Genomic DNA, 19,335 nt, shown 5'->3' with positions numbered 1-19,335 from the left:
TGCACCCGTGACCAGGACAAGCTTTTATTAGTCACAGAGAAAAAGACAGAGGGGGAGAGAGAGAGAGAGAGAGAGAGAGAGAGAGAAAGAGAGAGAGAGAATGAGAGAGAGAGAGAGAAAGAGAAAGAGAGAGAAAGAGAAAGAGAGAGAGAGAGAGAGAGCTGGACCCTTGCTTTTGGATGCGTGTATTGAAAAAAGGGCTCTCATTAAATTTAAAAGCCAGACAGTGAGCTGCATCTCTGGGACTGGAAAGCAGAGAGATGGCACAGGCCAACAGCTCGGCTGATGTAAAGACAACACGAGGCTAGGCAATAATTACCCCGAAAGTTCAAATAAATTCATATCTCTGACTATCAAAGGGTTTTTTTTTCCCCTTGTTTTCCCTTTTTTTTTCCTTTTCATTTCTAAATACCCACTACTCATTTCTCCAGCACATGTATAAAAGGATGAAATGGGTTGGGGAAACAGCAGCAGAAGAAAAGGGGGTCTACTTTAGCGCATGATTGTGTGTAAACTTCAGAGTTTGACATGTGAGCACATATCATGAAAGAAAGAGAATAAAAGAAAGAGAAAACCAAGCAGGGGACGTTTTCATCTTTCTCCCTCTCTCTTTCTCTCCTTTAAACACGAGCTCCTGTTGCTTTAGACCACATGGTTCAGAGCTAGAGGCCCGTAGACATCCAGCATTATCTGCCCATACTGGTCCAATCAGGCATCTGTCTAAACACACACACACACACACACGGGCACAAACACACACACACCCACATACACACAGCCCCCTACTGCAATCACACACTCACTAAGCATTCCTTTCAGCAGCCTGCATGGTGGGGGGCTGATGTGGAGGAGGTTTCAGGGGGAGATCGCTGGCCTCCTGCTACACGCCACTGTCTGCCTTGCTTTTCTTCTTGGTCTTCTTCAGCCTGTAGATGTGAAAGGTCTTGTTTTGGAACACACGGGTGAAGAAGGTGGAGTACGGCGGCTCTCCGGTCTTGATGGCCTGGCAGAAGCGTGGGTGAGGGGCCAGGACTAGGTCAGGGTCATTCTCTCCGGGCCCGTCCATGATCTGAGGCATAAAACACACATCACTCAGCATTCAGCAGTCTATTCATGCATTAACAGAAATGACAACATTATACATTGTTACTGTTGGAAATCCTTAAATTGTATGTGACCATTTCTTTATATAAACTGTGTGTAAGGTTTTGATAGTTTCTAAACTTTAAACTGAAGCTAATCCTTTACACATTCCTCAAACTCTAAACAACCCTGTCTAACGCCTTCCAGGTCTCCATTAAATTCTCACAGACTGGAGACAGTTTGACCTTCTGTGAGCTATAAACCTTGATGAAGACCCTGACAATGTTACAGCTTCCTAAGAGGAGTTTAGGGGATTTCATTAGGAGAAAACCATTGGGATGTGCATTAAACTCCAATTTTTATTCATCCGTTCATTTAGGCATGAGTCCAGAGCCTACGGAGGAAGGAAAACAACATGGACAGGTCGCCACTCAATCACAGGACATCACACACACACCCAGACAATGACACATGAATGGAAACTACATCGGCTTTCCAAAAATGTCTTGCCATCTTAGGTAAATTCAACAATGCGTGATTTATTATTATGTTTATATAAGTGAAATTCTACAATATGATCAGTTATACACAGTGAATTCTACTCTGCACCAGTGCATTCAGTACTCCATCAGTTCATTTACACCGGGATTGGCTCTAAGAAGTTGTTCTACCACCCTCAGATCTTTCCCTGCAGACCGCCTAACACTCTTCCAATATACTCAAGTAAGAGTATCCAACTAAAGCACATTGTCTATATAATTAGACTGAAGAAGTCTTGTCTGGATTCATTTTTGTAAAAGAGCGGTAAAAGCCAGGTAGTAAGAATCTTTATCTCTGAACGAAATCAAACTGAGAGCTTTGCCCTAAAGTGTTTAAACATTCACTTTGTAAATATTCCCAAATTAATTTAAAGGCTGAGGAATGGAGCTCTGAGAGGAATTAATCAAAGAGAGCCAGTTCCCACGCCACCCACAGGTATCGGAAACACCATAGGCACCTCTTTGAATTCTAAATGCACTTTGCATGCCACAAGTTTCCAAGTCTGACACCACCATGCTGGAGATGCATCAAGGCCATCAAACCCCACTTTTGTGTCTCTGTAAGAGATCGGCTTGAATTTGAAATATCAACACACATGGAGAGGCATAAGAGCATCGCTAGGGCATTGGATCAGAGAGGATTTTGAAGACAGCCTGAAGGAATCCAAATTAGGAGTGACTCATCTTCTGGCTGCATCAAACGGGTGAGTGAGAGAATGATTTTTCATGACTGGGCCATGTGCAGATCAGAGGAGGTGAGATGCACAGCCTCCATCACGTCTGTAATTGAACACTTTCAAAGCCTTCTCTGCTGAAGAATTGTCTGCATGATGCTTGATGAGACTCAACCGTCCGGACATTTACAGCTAGCATCAGCTCAAGCTTCAAAATGGCCATCGTGATATGTTCGGGTCTGTGGCAGTTTCAGTATGAAATCGTGTAGTATCCACCACCAAAATAACAGCTTTCAGAAGAGTGTCGCTGACAGCTATATTTCCCTTGTTCAGCAGCAGTGCTTCTCTTCCAAAAGGAGCAGTTTGGCCAAAAGTCAAATTTAAACTTCTTCCCATAGCTCCAAACGTAAATAATAAGTCAAACATAGCTAACCAGGATCGTCCTCTTAAAGAATACTCCATGGTCTGTTTGGTACCGAAGCTTCAAATATATTTTGAGAAAAATAATTCTGCTTATAATCCAATAAACCAGGCTTAATTAAGCTTAGTTTTAAATTTAAAAAGTTGGTCAGTGTTCTTTAATTAAATCATCTGAAACGCACATAAGGATATACTCTGTCATATGCATAAATATTGTCAAATACCCTGCCAAAGCAATAAACAGCAATGGAAGCTCAAAGCCCCCAATTAACACCGCAAAAACGGTCTGTTTCAAAAATAACAAGGGTATAGTAGTGGAAGTCATAAAAGCTAGAAGAAACTAGATTTTCACCAATACTTTCACTTCCATTTCCTTGTTAATCTGCTCCCACCGATTTTAGGTGTATATTTACACTTTAATGCGCAGTGTGCAGACCTGTAATACTCTAACAATTGTACACAAGAAAGCTAACGATGTGGACAGAAAAACAGGGGTGTCTTAATTAAAGAGGAACTAGTCTAATTATAATAAAGAAACAAGACACCGTGTGTACTGTTTGTAAACAGCAAATAGCAGCATAAATCTAAAAGCTAATAATGGTCAAAGCAAAGCTAGGAACCTCGCATTTTGTAGAGACAACGTTTCTTAAAACTCATTATTTTTATTTTTATTGTTCTGAAAGTTGTCTAGAGCAGTAGACACCAGCTTATTGTGATGTTGACTGCAGCAGTGTTATGTAACCACAATAATTGGAAATGTAGCAATGGAGAGGTGTGTGTGTGTGTGTGTTTGTCTGTTTGTATAAGGGCGGGGGGCGGGGGGGGGGTGACCTACATGTCCATTGGCGAGGTCAAGCAGGTCCCTTAGCCTGCAGCCTTGACTGTGCCGGCGCTCATAGCAAATACTGTCCTCCAAAATCACATAGTCTGCTCCCACAGAGCGCAGCAGCCTGTACACCTCCTCTGCAGACTGCTGGGCATATACCTGATACACCTGAAAGAGTTGGGGGGAGGGGGAGTGGGAGTGGGGGAGACAGAGAGAAAGAGAGACAAAAAAAGAGAGAGAGATTATTAATAGTAACAACGCTCTCGAGGGTACAAAGTTTATATGAGTGTTCTCATACCATTTACAGCAAAAAACAATGCAGTTAGTAGTTATAAGCAACAGTTAAACACTCCTGGACAAATTACATGTTTCCTTAATTTGAAAATAACACATGCTCTCTAAAGACCACACTTAAATATTCCTACTACTTTTAGTGCACAATTAATCTTAATTTGCTAAGTTTAACTTACTGTAATAAATCAAACACAAATAATGTAATATAACTCCTAGAAAGGCCAGGCTTCATGTGGTTTTGCAATATACTACAAACAAACAAAGCATAATTGTGCATTACAGTGGATAGAAATGAGAAATTTGAAGACCAGGGTGCCAAATATTTTGGATCCTGTTGTCTGTCATCTTCCCCAATTTTGATTAATTACTTGTTAGCAAAATTTGTTTGCAATAAACCAATCAAACCAAACTAATTTGAATATTATTGTGTTTTATCTCAACCACACCAGATGCAACTAATGAAGCCCTTGATTATTTTCTTCAGATACTTGAGATACCTGATTTGCATGTGTAGACTCTTATAAGGGATACTATTCAGGGGTTTTGAATATTTCTGAGATTGCAGTAGTCAATTAATTAACATATTTGTTGAGTTGGGAAAGTATAATAGCTGATGTTGGGCTATTTAAAATGTTCTTGTTTGGTTTATTGCAAACAGCTGAAAGTTTTGGTAAATTATATTTAATTTTTTAATTATATTTTAAAAATGTATAACCATTCCTTTTTTTTTTTAACAAGGATATTTCATCCTTTCTACACTTACACAGCTGAGCCTACAGAGTGAACAATATAATAACCATTCACAAATCTTTCGCTTTTTATTTAATGTACGTCACAGCTTTAATGAGTGGCGTCCCCGCTGTTATCTTGTCAGGATTGATCTTCAGGGCAGGTGTTAATTGATCAGGGATGTATTTCTGATACAGGTGAAGGTCACTCGGCTCCTGTGCTCTACTCTTATGCTGCAGCTGTTGGAGTTGTCCAACTGCTCGTCCGTTAATCCACACCTCTCATTAGTCAGGCCTCTCCACTAAGACCTATGAGAGTTCAAGCACTACCACCCCCCAGGGCTCCAGAACCTTTCCGGAATCTTCCGCCCTAACCTGCATCCCCCTCAACCTTCACATTCTGCATAATGGTCTCAGGGAAAGTGCCGAAGCACTTTGATTAATCTCTGCTACTGACAGGCACCCTAACTCCACTCCATCTGCTGCAGAGCGGACAAACACAACACGCCATTGCATCTCTCTCTCAGAGAAAGAGAGAGAGGGGAAGAGAGTGAGTGAGAGAGAGAGAGAGGGAGAGAGAAATGGACCCTTGCTTGAGGATGCATGTATTGAAAAAGGAGAGAGGGGTCAATATGATTACAATCCTTTGGAAACAATTGGGTTTATTATGACATCCACAATCAGTTTTAATTAACTTAACCTAGATCTATTGGTTATATGAATATTATATGAATTCACTTCCATTAAAACACAATTTAAATATGGAGGGTCTATTGAGTAGCACCAGTGTGTTGCACTGTCATCAGAAGAGTGTGAGTTCAAATGTTGGCAAAGAAGCCGCCATTAAAGGCCAGGAATCTATTAAGCATAATGGGCTCTACTCTCTGAGGGAGGGCTGTGTGGTCCTCTCTTTCCCTCCTGATCACTCAGCAAGATACTAACCAGCATGGGTGTCTACTAGCACATATGGTGCAGTTAGTGTTCAACTCTAAGTATGCTGAGATGTCTAATGAAACTGTGTCAGCAGAAGTTTGAAAAGATGCAGTGATTGTCTTCACGTAATTAGTTAGTTATGTAGGACCCTGTGCGGGGGAGACTTGACCAACGGGAGGAACTGGCAACAACAAAATTGTAAGAACCCAGTATTGGGAAACAACACCTCCAGACTCATGCACCATGATGGGTGAATTTTAACACTCCTAAATGACCATACTAGCACTGAAACTTGTGTCTGACAGGATCCAGGCCAGGGTTCAACCATCACAACACTAGCACTTCTCTGTTTGTCAGTCTGCCCTGGCCGGCTGTTTTTTCAGCTCATATGTTGGAGGGTATCTCGGCAGGATCTGGTCGCTGGCTCATTAAGCATTCACTATCATGACCTCCGTGGGCTGTGTGAGTGTGTGTGAATGCTTCACTTCACCCCGCCGCATCAGCCAAAATGAGCCAGCTCATTATATCCTTAATTAAAAAGCCGCCGTATCTCTGGTCCTCTCCGAGGCTTATTGTAAATCTGAATTGACTGCCATGAGATAGAAAGCAAAAATAGCAGCAAAATTAAAAACATATATATACATTAAAAATATATACAAACTAAATGTGTACCTGCTTGGTCCTCTCCCGCAGCTCCTGATCCTCATAGTGGGGGTGGTTAGTCAGGACCCTTCCTGTGCACAGCTTTATCCCCGCTAGCAGCTGCATACTTCCTGCAAACACTGCACGCTTGGGGGTCTTGGAGCTGCACGGGGAGGAACAAAAAAAAAACGGGAGCGCTCAGCTTTACACACTTTTCATGTTTCATTAACATTTAAGACTGTGTTTGTGTGTTGGGGGATGTGGGAGAGACCAGGAAAGGGGTGGGGGTTAAATGTGTGTGAGTGAGAAGAGTGTAGGCACACTGGAACCGCCGCGAAAGCTGCAGCAAGCTGCTGACATTAATTTCTAACAGAGGGAAGAATGTTAACTGGCTCTGCAGGAGCGCACGCAGCCATGTGTACACTTCCATTACTCAAGTGCAAAATGCTCAAATGGGAGACATTTGGGATGCGATCATCACTTTTAAGGCTCATTCTGCTGCTTTAGAGACTTACAGCATCATTATGATAAGTACCATCTGAGTGTAGAACAGCGAAATTTATATTTAAAAAAAAAAATTGTACAGAAAAATAGACTCACTTGTCATTTAGCACTGATCTGAAATGTAATTCTTGATACAAGCTATTAGAGAGTAATTGGACATTTGGGATGTTTCAAATCAGTGGTATTTCATAAATGAAGTGATTTGCCTTTAAACTCAAAATCTGTGAGCTAACATTCAGAAAGTAGCATTACATTAAAAACTATAAAAAACAAAACCCTGTGCTGTAATCATGCATATGGTGACTTTGCTTGTAACGTGTTAAAAACTCTGGTCAACGCTGTGGAATGAATTTCAGATCGGCATTCATTATTTTGACCAGGATCCCTTTTGTTAATTAGGTCATGCAAATGCCCTGCTTCATTTAAAACAAACATCATCTTTAATCCTTTCCAAAAATTCACAGCATACTAAAAAAAAACATTGACTGGTCTGAAGCTCATCTGCATAAGGCAGACCTTTGTGGCCAAAGCAAAGGCTGATATATTTGCATGAAAACAAAAAACAAGCGCAAAGGTCATTGCCTGAAGTTCAAGTTCAACACCGAAGTTCTTCTACTCAAGGAAGTAACGGCCCTTGCTTCTTAGCAAAGGCTTGTTCTGTAATAGGTTTCCTGAGTAAAATGCCTGTTCGCAAAAAGCCAAATTACACAGACTCGCTGCCTTGTGGTTTAATTAAACATTAGTGAACTTATTATACATCAGAGGCTGTGGTTTATAATTGAGACAAGATTTTTTTAATCTGCTTCATCTTGTTTTCATTTTTTTCCCCTGCATATGCTATAATCTGAACTCTGTAAACTCAATGTTCTATAGCGAGTCAATGTTCTGTGGACGATGTTGACATTTGCCAGTCATCAGCTCAATTTCTGGAGCGGTACAGCAATAAATAAATAATAAATAAATAAATAAATAAATAAACAAACACGGCGCACACGACATTATAACAGGTTTAATTCCATTTCAGCCCGGCTTCAGACGTCTATCGGCCATTTTGTTGGATCTTAAAAACGTGACCAGAGCAGTATTTATCAAAAACGTTTACCCTCTAAAGCAGAAGTAAACGCTTCACGTAATTAGTTCAAATAATACCAGCACTAGGAACAGCTATTCTAACTGTGTTGAAGCAAATGTGTTTCCTTGACTACAGATGGCAGTTTGTCTGAGGACTGTAGTAAACAGGAGTGTTTGTGTTTGTCAGTCTCAGAGGTAAGGTGAAGGAGAATGGTGGACAGACTAGACCCTGAGTGCAAAAGGACAGTTCCATTATGGCAGATGTTAGCTGGCAGGAATGTTTCATTACGACCGGCAAGTGTTGGGAGGAATGTTTTATTAGAGTAAAGGAATATTGCTCAGAGTCTTTCGTATATCAAGAACCTCCAGAGGACAGCCCCACCCCTGCCATGCACCAGGTCAATAAACAGCAGCCAAAAAAATGTGAGGGCTAAATGCATATAATATAAAAACACATTCACTTTAACTGCATACTGACTTCTTTTCTCAATGGAACCCTGAACACCTTATTCCTCTCGGACCATCTCTTCCAAACACATGGACACAAACACACACACACACACACAGTAACTACAGGAGCATTCAATTTGAGACTGTTCAAGACACTGGCAAAGTTGAACAGGGAGAAAAATGGCCACAATTACTGAGGGTTGTCTCTCAGCACTCAGCCTGCCCTCCTCTACCACAGAATCCTCACCTCTGTACATACAGTGGGGGTGTTAGAGAGAGAGAGAGAGAGAGAGAGAGAGAGAGAGAGAGCAAGCAAAGTTAATAAGAAATAAATTGGTGGGTAAATGAAGGGCAAGCATAATTAAGAAAGATATGACAGTGCTAAAAAGAAAGTAAGAAAGCAACATGTTTAGAAATAGAATGACAGGGAAGGAGAGCATGGCGAATAAAGGGGTGAGCCAAAAAGAGAAGGGCAGAGAGAGAGAGAGAGAGACAGATGGATGAGTTTGATTTAGAATGAAATTAGTTAAAGGAGTAAAGAAACTAGAGAATAGAGGGAATGCCAAAAGAAACAGAGAGACAGAAAGAGAAATGTTGAGAGATGAGAAATGGGTAAGTGTACACAGAAGAAATGAGAATGCAACAGAACTAGAGAGACTGGGAGAGGGGGGGGGGGGGGTTGACTAAGGAAGAAATGAGCTAAAGAGGGAAAGATACAGGAGTAAGGAGAATGCGAGCAGGAGAGAGAGAGATAGAAGGAAAGTGAGGGAGTAAAGAAGAATGAGGGTGAAGGTTCTAGCAGTAATAGACTACAGAGGGGTTGCCATTTGTCAGCGGGTGGCGGAGCGGCTTGTCCGCTGGCAGCGGCTAATGTGAGAAGAAAATGAGGTGGTATCAAGATCCTGAGGGAAGACTTTGAAGAGAGAGCAACCCATAGAGTACAGTTACAGACTAACACTGTCACTACAGTCACACACACACAAACAGAGAGAGAGAGAGAGAGAGAGAGAGAGAGAGATGAAGAAAATGATGATGCTGTGCAAAATCATCACTTAAACAAATGAAAGCCAGTTCACTAAACAAGATAAGATCGGAAGGTGTATTAAAGGCAAAATACGGAAACAATGAATACTGAAAACCTGATTTAAAAAATGTGATTATTATATTTAGTTATTTATTAAGACTTTTGCGCAATTTCCTGTGACATATGTTATCCCTGATGATGACAAATGAACACATCATACATAATAATTTTATTTGACTAAAAATGACAGATGGCCATGTTGGGTTTGACTGGTTTCTCTGGTTCACTACATAATCAAGATGTTTTGCCCTGAAAGTATATAAAAACAAACACACACACACACACCAAGGCAGCAGATTAAGTCCCATAATCCCCTGTTCCAGGCTGAGTGCTCCCTCCTGGCCGAGTCATCGTATTATCGATATTAAAAAGGAACACAATCTGATTATGAGGCGACGCTGTGAGACAGAGCCGTCAGCCTCTTTCACAACAGCCGTTCTGCTCCAATCTTCTGACAGCTCACGCCCATTCCCATGTCAAATCTGTAAAAATCAAGTGGATTTGGAATTCCAAAACGATCTATCATTCTTTCGCTCTAAATCCAGATCAAAGACGCCTAAGAAAGTGACCCTTCACTCTTTCCTTGGGGTCAGTTTGTGCTCTGGTGGAGGTGGTTATCCTTGCTTAATTACGCCATATTGATAAGGGATTCCTTTGGCCCTGGGCTGATTTGCATTTCATTTCAGAATTATACTATCTTGGGTAAATGTCAGCTCGAGTTAGCCCGCACCCCTTTGACATTATAAAAATTGATTAATGACATTAATATTCAAGCTGATGGGACCCTCGCAGTGGTGGCCGGCCACTATCATGCAGGCAGATGCAGGTGTGCTAGCTTTTCAATGATACTCTGCCCACAGAGCCTACGGAGCGAATTTAATGATGTTATATTGGACATGACCAAATGAATGGCCGTGCCTTTATTGGCAAACGCTAACAACTACCACGTGGGAATTTTGCGGCGTGTTCTCCTCTCCTCAAAAGTTGGGCAACTGGGACATTTCAACGTTTAGCGAGTCAGCTAACTGAAATACACTCAATCTTGTCCTGACATATCAGCAGATGTTCAAATGCTCTATGCTCCGAGCAGAAAACTCATCCCTCATAAAAATATGGTTACAATGTCAAAGCAGTGTGCCATCAAAGTTTAATGAACACACTCAAAGTGGGGCTTCGCCGTAATGACGACACATCCAAAAAACGGCAGCCATCAGTACACGTTGTCGATTTGGGCCAAACGGATGAGTGAACTCGGGGGGGGGGGGGGTGAATGAACTGCCCACTCATCATCAGTCAATCACTCTGCTAGTTAGTCAGCAAAAAGCTAGCAGAAAATCTATCCCGCTGTGAGTTAGGTGGAGAACTCGGGCCAGAGGAGTTCACACTCAAAGAGGAAAAAAAGCCATAGTAAGAGAGACATAGCTGGACAATTAGGCGAGATCCTGGAGACAAAAAAAAAAAACAATAAAAAACAAACAAACACACATTTAGAATTCAGACTTAATTAGGATTCAAATTAAATGGTTCGCAGTCTATTAGGGAGAATACTTTATTGAAACTCTAGGGAGTATTCAGAGGGAGTGCATTGAACATTCAGACCTTTTTGTCTTGCTGGCCTGTTAGTTTCTCTCTGGAAACATACCTCACATAGAGCTTTGTTATTTGAGGTCACAATGGAGCGTAGAGAGAGAGAGAAAGCGAGAGAGAAACTGATCTGATCTTACTTATCATTTATTATAAACAAATTGGACAATTTATTAGGTATATTAGGTTTACTCCACCAGTTAAAAACTTGGACTGACATTAGCCACTTAGACAGTTTTGGTAAAGCACTTTCCCTTCAGCATTCGCTGAATAAGTGTTAAACTTCAGGGGCTTTAATTTCAATTAATTTTGCTTCAGCACTGCATTCATGCTGCTGTCCAACACCACATCCCCTTCTACATATCCTTCACTATAACACCGACTTTAGTGACTATTGCTTTCTTATGATTACCTCCCTTTATCCCACCACTTAAAGCTCTGCCTGTGCCACAAATTATTTGGAAAATAAAGCAGTGTAAACCCTAAGGGGTAAAAAAAAAAAAATCCTCAGTCTCTTCCAACTCATTGCATTGCTAGTGGAAAGACAATTTTATATACAATATCAACACTAAATAGGGGAATTCAGTGTCAAATAATATTTTCTCTTTTTCAAGTAGCACATAAAGAATGTATTACTCACAGAATGTACCTGTTTTAATATTAAATCATTCAAGGGCACTCACTTCGTTAATAAAACACATTGCTGTGGCTATGTATATTTGATAATGTGTGACTCTTAACCTATCAATCACACAGAAACAGAGTGAGATTTAATTAAATTGCTTATTAACTGTGATAAAGATGGTTTAAGTGTCTCTTTTGTCGTGCTATATCGTAGGCCAATACATTAATATCTAAAACCTTTAGCCACTGCAATATAACAGAGCCAATGTCACAACAATCCAAACTGGTATAAACTTTAGAAAACACACTAGGTGTGAAAACAGAATAACAGAAAACAGTTAAGGTATAAAGTAACACATTTATGTATGGCCCAAAAAAAAAAAAGGAAATAAAAAGTGTTACTCTTGCATTCTGTCAAGCAGCTACATAAGGAGCCACATGGAATGTAGTATATGCTTTAGATTAAAATAAATAAATAAATACATAATACTTTGGGGACTATTTAGTCTCAGCCACAGAAGCTCTGCCCACAAGACAGTGTCTGATACTTGAATAAGTTAAGATGGCCTCACTGTCAGGATTCTGCCAGGTGCATTCAGATTATCTCTCCATACATGGCTCTGGTATCAGTTCAACGTGAATCATAAACACTGTCCTCTTCTACACATCATGCCAAATAAAGCAGACTTGTGATTGGACATTTTGCATGTCAGTCAAACTTCTTCTGCAGTAGTAGGCAGTTCTTGGCCACGTTATGTTTTGAATGGTACTAGGCTCTCCCTACAGAGTCTGGCAATGCCACATATTACCCAGCATGCACTAAGCCATCATGAACATGATGTAAACTTCAGACGTCTTCTTCTGGTTCCATTATAACAATATCACAATGCAGAGAATATAGGGCGAAATGTGTGAAATTCCCTTTTGATGTGCTTGATATGTAGTGTTTGTGCCCTGGCCTGCCCTTGGCTGTTGACTCATAGTGGAATGAATCTGTGAATTGTGGTTTAGGCCAAAGTCCAACCCTACCATCTGAAAACAGGAGAAGTCCCGATTCAGCAGAACATTTTTCTAATCCTCAGTCAACCATTTCTGGTAGATAAGATGGCTGCAATAACCTCAAATTCCTGTTCTTAGCTCATCTGAGTGGACTGAAACCTGGTGTGGTCTTTTAATGTCATCCATCTGCTTCAAAGTCTGAGACATTTTGTATTCAGAGAAGCCCTTCTGTACACAGCTGTTGGTAAACAGCTGTTATTTGAGTCTTTGTCACCTTCCTGTTAGTTTGAGGCTGGTCATTCTTCTTCGACCCCTCTCATTAACAAGGTGTATTCTCCCACAGAGCTGCTGCACGCTGTGTGTTCTTTGTTTGTCGCACTACACTCTGTAACTCAAGAGACTATAGGGCATGAAATCACAAGCTGTTAAGCTGTTTCAGAGATGCTAGTGTCAACACATCTGGCATTATTGTTCATACTATGGTCAAGCTAACTTAGATCTTGTGTCTTGCTTGATCTAAGGTTTACACCAGAGTCTTTCCACATCTCCTGTTATATTCTTTGCACCCACATGGTTCTCTATTCAGCGCAGCAGGATAATTGCGTTAACGAGCAGGTGTACAAAATAAAGTGGCCACTCATGGCCAGATGTACGTATGAGAACAGCCGCGGAGCAAAATGTGCTGCACAATATGTAATTTGTGCCCACAATGAGTTGGTAAATGAATATTTGATTTACTAGGACCACAAACCATGTAGAGGACTCCATGCTCATAAGCCACAGGGTTACCAAATACTACAGCTGCCAAAAAGCTGTAAAAAGACAAAACATAGTAGGGTCTGTGTACCTTGTGTGTCTGTGTGTTTTTTGTTTCTATGTAATGCTAATTTTTTTAAACTATTCTTTTTCTAAATAAAGCATTTAGTTTTTTCTGTTTCAAAATGTCAAAAATCTTTTCGGCGATGTTTTTAAACACCTGAATGCCTTGAATGTATTCATTGCAAGTTCTGTTAAGAACTGCTAATTTATTGCAAAAGACAAGACAAAGAGAACATGCTAATGATTTCAACACATTAAGAAAAGCTATGTATCTCCAAGTCTTCAAACTGTTGATAGGTGTTGAGGATGAAAACTAAAAATATGGCTCAGAGACAGGTGAAGCCAGTCATTGTAACTTTTCAAACTTCTGCTCACGTATCTCAGAGGGCAGCAGAGCATACTTGGAGCGGGGTGCTGATTGCCCAATACAGTGTACGTGAACTGGCGGAGATCCAGGACAAAGTGACTATCACTCTAAAGAGGCTGTATGGAGAGGAGAGGGAGAGAACAAAATTAGAGTAGTGTGAGAGAGGGAGAAAGAGAGAGAAAGGCAGTGAGTAGGTAGAAAACAAGGAAAAAAAATAGAAAGAAAGAGGCAGGAGAAGAAGGAAAAGAGGTAGAAAGAGAACAAGAAAGAGATGGATGGAAGGTTGGGAGAGAGAGAAACAAACAGTGACAGACAAGGAAAGAAAGAAAACAAAAGAGACGGACAGCGAGAGACAGGGAGAAAGACGAATATCGATTACGTAGTTCAGATAGAGTCATGATCCGATCGATCGGGTGAGAGCAGCCACTGAAATGTCATGTGATTGATCTGCAGATGAGGGGAAGTGACTCAGAGTTAAATGAAATTTCACTCTGAGTGTTTCTTGAGTGGCAGCTACAGTTTAAAGTGGACAATTTGGAAACTGCAAATTGGGCGACCAGTGAGCAACAGAGCCACTCGCAGGAAATGTGTTCCACCAAACTGCAATTAAGTCAAACACACAATCAGCACTAGATCTCACTCTAATAATAATAATCTGTAACACACATATCTGTTCCATGCAGGAAACAACACTCAGTCTTATTGGATTTACAGAGCATTGCATAGTGTCAGGTGAACAACCCAAAAAAAATATTTTGAGGATCATATGTAGAAATTTGGCAGCAAAATTAACTTAGAATGTATGGTGTTGTGCTGGGACAAGCAACCAATTTACATTTACCAATTTAGCCTTCAGCAGCTCGGCCAGTCCCTTCACACGGTTTATTTAAACATATATCAGTCTTAAAAGCACAGTAGCCAAAACACTGTGTATAACTCTAAAATTCTGTGAATTAGTGGGACTAATAAAGGATGATATTATCTTAAAAGATAATGAGAAACTTGAACTCCTTTAGTTGTTAAACATGGACAAAAGGTAGAAGAACATAAAAATACTCCCAAAACGTAAGATATGAGCTCTCCAAAATGCAGTGGGGTGGGGGGGTGTGACTTTAAAAGCTTCAGGGGGTGTAAAATTGGGCCTGAGGCAAGTCAGGACTCACTCACATGCTTTAACGTAGTGTTAGTGAGCTTTCTCCCAAGGCAGTCACCAAAAATAATGCTAATTTGCCAAATTAAGAAGCAGGGAAGAATAAAGCTGTGTGAGCGCCATTTGGTAGCGAAAATTGAAGGGCTGTGTAGATGGAAAGAAAACACTGAAGGAAAAAAAAGGGAGAAAAGCCAGAGAAACTACAGCAGAAAAAAAAATGAAAAGCATCTTGGTTCATTCAAGGAACATAAATTACCCATGCTCTGAGGGGCCGTGAAAGTTTCTTCCTCCGGAGAAAACAAAAGGCTAATTTGTCTTCATTATTCCAAAACAAGGCAACATTCGGAAATAACTCTGTTTTTCCCCTTCTAACAAAAAGGATGTGCGGTATAAAAATCGTGAAACAATGGAGAGGAAATTAATTACATGGCAGACAGACATTCAGAGTGATAAGACTGACTATGATGACAGAGCGTCACAATGCTGACAAAGAACATGCTGGGATCTGTGGGACAGAGGCAGTCAGAGAGAAAGGCCACGGATCACTCACACTGAGAAGACACACACACACACACCCACACACACACACCAAAGGCTTGGTTTAACACCACATTGACAAGCTCAGAGGAAAACTCTAGACTGATGTGTCATATTGTGTCCCGCAAACTCTCCGTTCACACAACAACAGTAAATCTACAATCAGTGAAGAGGGGTCTGGACTGCAACACTGAGAAAATTCTTTCCATTCTCTTCGGTGCATTAAGCTGTTAAAGTATGACAGTTTTCTACATTGAGATATACTTGGTGTACTGTTTTCCTTCTTACTTTATCACTGGATGGTCACTGTCACACACAGCAGCCACAGTCAGCTCTTCTTAATTTCTATTACACACCCAAAAAAATAAAGAAAACCTAGACATTGTTGTAAAGTATATAAACAATAACCTTAATAGAGAACCAAACTTAGATGAGTTTGAGGGGGGGGGGGCATTTTGGGAATGTATTTACTGAAAAAATTTGTCCTGAAACTCTAGTGCTAAATTAATGAAGTAAAATGTGTTTTCCAAATATGTCTGGGCTACACTGGCTACTTTTTTGTGAAAGTTGAAAACTATAATTTGGCTCTTTGCTCAACTGCTGCTGTAAGTGCCTCCATTTGGGGGAAAAAAAAGCTTATTCAAATACATTTTAAAGAAAAAACTAATATCAGCAGATAACCAAAGTTTCAGAATCTAAATTAGAAGAAGAAAAAGTGGTATTGTGCCAACCCTACTTCAGACATTTATTAAGAATTAAGAAGCTTGGGCCTACTTGCATGACAATGAGAAATCTACTGGCCCTTCTGCAATGGCATCAAAGGCTGAGTCAGCTTTTTATATAAAGCCCTCGCTCCGTTTGTGCCAAAAAGGGGAACTCTCTGAGCCTGTTTCAACCCTGCTCTGTGGCCCAGTGAGAGTAGCTCATGATACTGATTCTGCTTAATGAAGCCTCAGAGCAAGCTGGTGCCCCCAAAAAGTCAACATTTAATAAAGTAATGTGGACTTTACCAATTAGGAGATTTTTCCCAAATACTTTATTTGATGAGATCTTAATTCAACTCATTTTACTGCTGCTGAATTAAACCATAAAGTTTACCCTCTGTTTTTAGGAATTATTGCGATCAATGACCATGTAACATTCAGACTCTAACTTTCTCCCAAGGCAGCCGCCATAAAATAAAGCTAATTTGAACACATCTTAAAAGCTAGAAAGTAGAAACAGTTTGTTTCTGTTGCTAAGGTCCACGCTGCAATTGTTCTTTATGGCCACTGCACTATACCCTTACTCTAGACCTTGAGGGTGATAGGACACAGCCCTCAACATGGCCTGTTCATGTGAGCTTTGGGTAAAGACAGAAAGAACAAAATCACAGACACAAGAGGCTGAAATTAGCTTTGTGGTTTGCTGGGCATAATCTCTGTAATCAGGTGAGGAGTTCAGTGATCTGAGAGAAGCTCAGGGTAGTACCGCTGCTCCTTCGCCAGTTGAACTGGTTCATATAAGTATGCCCACTGGACACCTCCCGCTGGAAGTGTACCGGGCATGTCCAACAGGGAGGAGGCCCTGGGGTAGACCCAGGACACGCTGCAGGGATTGTATATCCAGCCTGGCTTGAAAAGACATAGGGATTCCCCAGGAGGAGCTGGTGGAAGTTGAGAGGGAAAGAGTTGCCGGGGGTTCTTTGCTTGTTCTGTCTACAGAACAACCATGAAAGTGGATTAAGTACAAAAGAAGATGATGATGAAGAAGAAGAAGAAGAATACTGTCATTTTCATTCAGTAGTGAATATTGGAGGATGAATGTAAAAAAAAAACAGAGTAGCTCATGATATTCTTTCTGCTTAATGAAGCCGCCAAACAAGCTGATGCATTTCTTATTTCAGACTTACATCTTATTTCTTAGCTAATGTATGTGATATCTGATAATAACATATGTTCTTCAGAATATTGAGGGTTATTGTTGTAGCCAGAGGTTGGCGTAGATGATAAAGCTGCTGCCTTCTATGCAGAAAAACAGGGTGGAACTCCCAGTTTTACAGATTAGCAAAAATGAACGAGTAGGCTTTGATTCCCTGCTTAAGTAAAGCAAAGATCTGTAAAAAACTGTTATTATCAGCTAATGTGAGAAGCAGTAGATCTGTATTGACACTGTACCTGAGCATTTAAAGACACAGACGGTCAGGAACAGTACAAAGGTAGAAACAGGCGAATGAGTTACTTTTGGGGTACCTTAGATTATTTAGTAACAACCAGGGCACTGATGTTAAATTTATTGGGAAACTATTAATATAATACCATGATATTATCCACATATTAACGACCCAGAAGGTGCTGTAAAGTAAAATCTGAGGTACTCCAATCAGAAGCTGATGATGAGGAACATCCAAGAAACACTGACTACAACCTGCCTATTGATTGCACATATGGCAACCTTTTTTGAACACTTTAAAAGCAGTCAAAACGCACACACACTGCAGAATTAGCACCACACACCTAATAACTGTGGTCCAAGGAAGGGCAACCAGTAAACTGGTGGCAGGGTCATGGCCTCCCAAGGCTCACTGAGGCACCAGAGGAGCCCATTAGTCCTATCCCACAGAAGAGCTACTGTAACATAAACCGATGGAAAAGTGAATACTGGCTCTGACAAAAAGTAGTTAGAACACACAATGTATCACAGCTTGATGCGTATGGGACTGCATGACCATGCTGACCCCTTTGCTCCCCTCGCATATCAATAAGCCTTGGGCACTCATGAACCTGTGGCTGTTTCCCTTCACTGTGTCCTTCCTTGATCAGGCTCCAAGAACTGACTGTAAAACTGCTGGCTAATTCATCACACCTTTGACAACTGTAACAAAATAATCAACCTCATACACGGCGTCTATCAGTGGTTTTAATCTTGTAGCTGAATGGAGTAAATTACATTTGGGTTTCTTAGACTGAATATGCAGTTAAATCTTAGATTCTTTTCATTCAATTATCAAGCTGAGATTTTTATGATATTTCACCAATTGATACTGAGGCTGCCAATTATCTCAGAGCTGACTGTAGATTAATCATAATTGGAATAAGGACAACGGTCATTTTAAATAGGCATGCCACAGCCTAACTTGAAACTGAATCTTCCGTTGCTTGAGTTCCTGATAAACAAATAATTATTTCAAAGGCTTGGCAAAAAAAAAAAAGCCAGGGTTTTCTTAACAACCTGTCCACAATCAACACGGCATAATAATGCATGATACACAGTGTATTCTATTTCATGGTTGTTAGAGAACAGGCTGAGAGCTGTCTCTCTGAAGTCTGCCAGCCATCTTAAAGCCCGCACCCACTCCCTATTTTCCCTGAAGAACATAGCACTCTGGAGAATCTACATTGGAGAAGAGGGAGTTTTGGCAGCGGTGCGGTTTGGTGAAAGGTGATCCGTACTTAACTCTTTCATCTGTGGGGTAATTAGCGCAGAGAAAAGGTTTAATGCCGCAGTAGCAGCCGCTGCCAAGGTAACACACACTCTAATCTCCGACATAAATTGGATTTGCTTAGCAGGGAGAAAACCTGTGTCATGTGACATCACATCTACCTTCACCACATAAATACACTCACAATCTTTATCAGCTTCACTTTTTTTAATCACGCACATTTCCGACTTTCTCATTCGTGAGAGAGCTACTAAACACAGAAACATTCACAGTAATAAACAGAGAACTCTAATAAGAAATATAAAACAAAATACAATCAATATTTGTAAACTGAAAGGGATAAATCATTGCATCAATCAATGCCCATGTAATATCATATAACAGTGTGACCGAGTGGCACCAGAGTCTAAGCACTGGCCCTATCTCTCCAGTGATGCCACTGCAATCCATGGCAAGCTCTCTAGGTGGCAAAGATTAGAAGTAGAATTAGAATTAAAATTACTTTATTGACCACTGTGCTTGTACACAGACAAATTTGTTCTCTGCATTTAACCCAATTCTTGCAGTGAAACACACATTTACACAC

General features: G+C 40.6%; 1 protein-coding gene across 3 annotated transcripts in view; it reads right to left on the bottom strand.

The window, feature by feature from the left end:
- The window catches only part of LOC136677460 (protein C-mannosyl-transferase DPY19L3-like), a 46,789-nt gene continuing 27,454 nt past the window's right edge, over positions 1–19,335 (bottom strand). For 2 of the 3 annotated variants that reach the window (XM_066655000.1, XM_066655001.1), the window contains exons 17-19: positions 6,170–6,302; positions 3,552–3,710; positions 4–1,069 (exon numbers count right to left, since the gene is read on the bottom strand). In XM_066655000.1, coding sequence (XP_066511097.1) covers positions 881–1,069; positions 3,552–3,710; positions 6,170–6,302 — 481 coding nt within the window. In that variant the 3' untranslated portion in view covers positions 4–880. Of the gene's footprint in view, positions 1,070–3,551; positions 3,711–6,169; positions 6,303–19,335 lie in introns of all 3 variants that reach the window. The other variant, XM_066655002.1, reaches the window with a different exon arrangement.

This window comes from Hoplias malabaricus, chromosome X2 (genome assembly GCF_029633855.1).
Source record: "Hoplias malabaricus isolate fHopMal1 chromosome X2, fHopMal1.hap1, whole genome shotgun sequence".
Taxonomy (NCBI): domain Eukaryota; kingdom Metazoa; phylum Chordata; class Actinopteri; order Characiformes; family Erythrinidae; genus Hoplias; species Hoplias malabaricus.
This window is presented reverse-complemented; position numbering and strand designations above follow the sequence as displayed.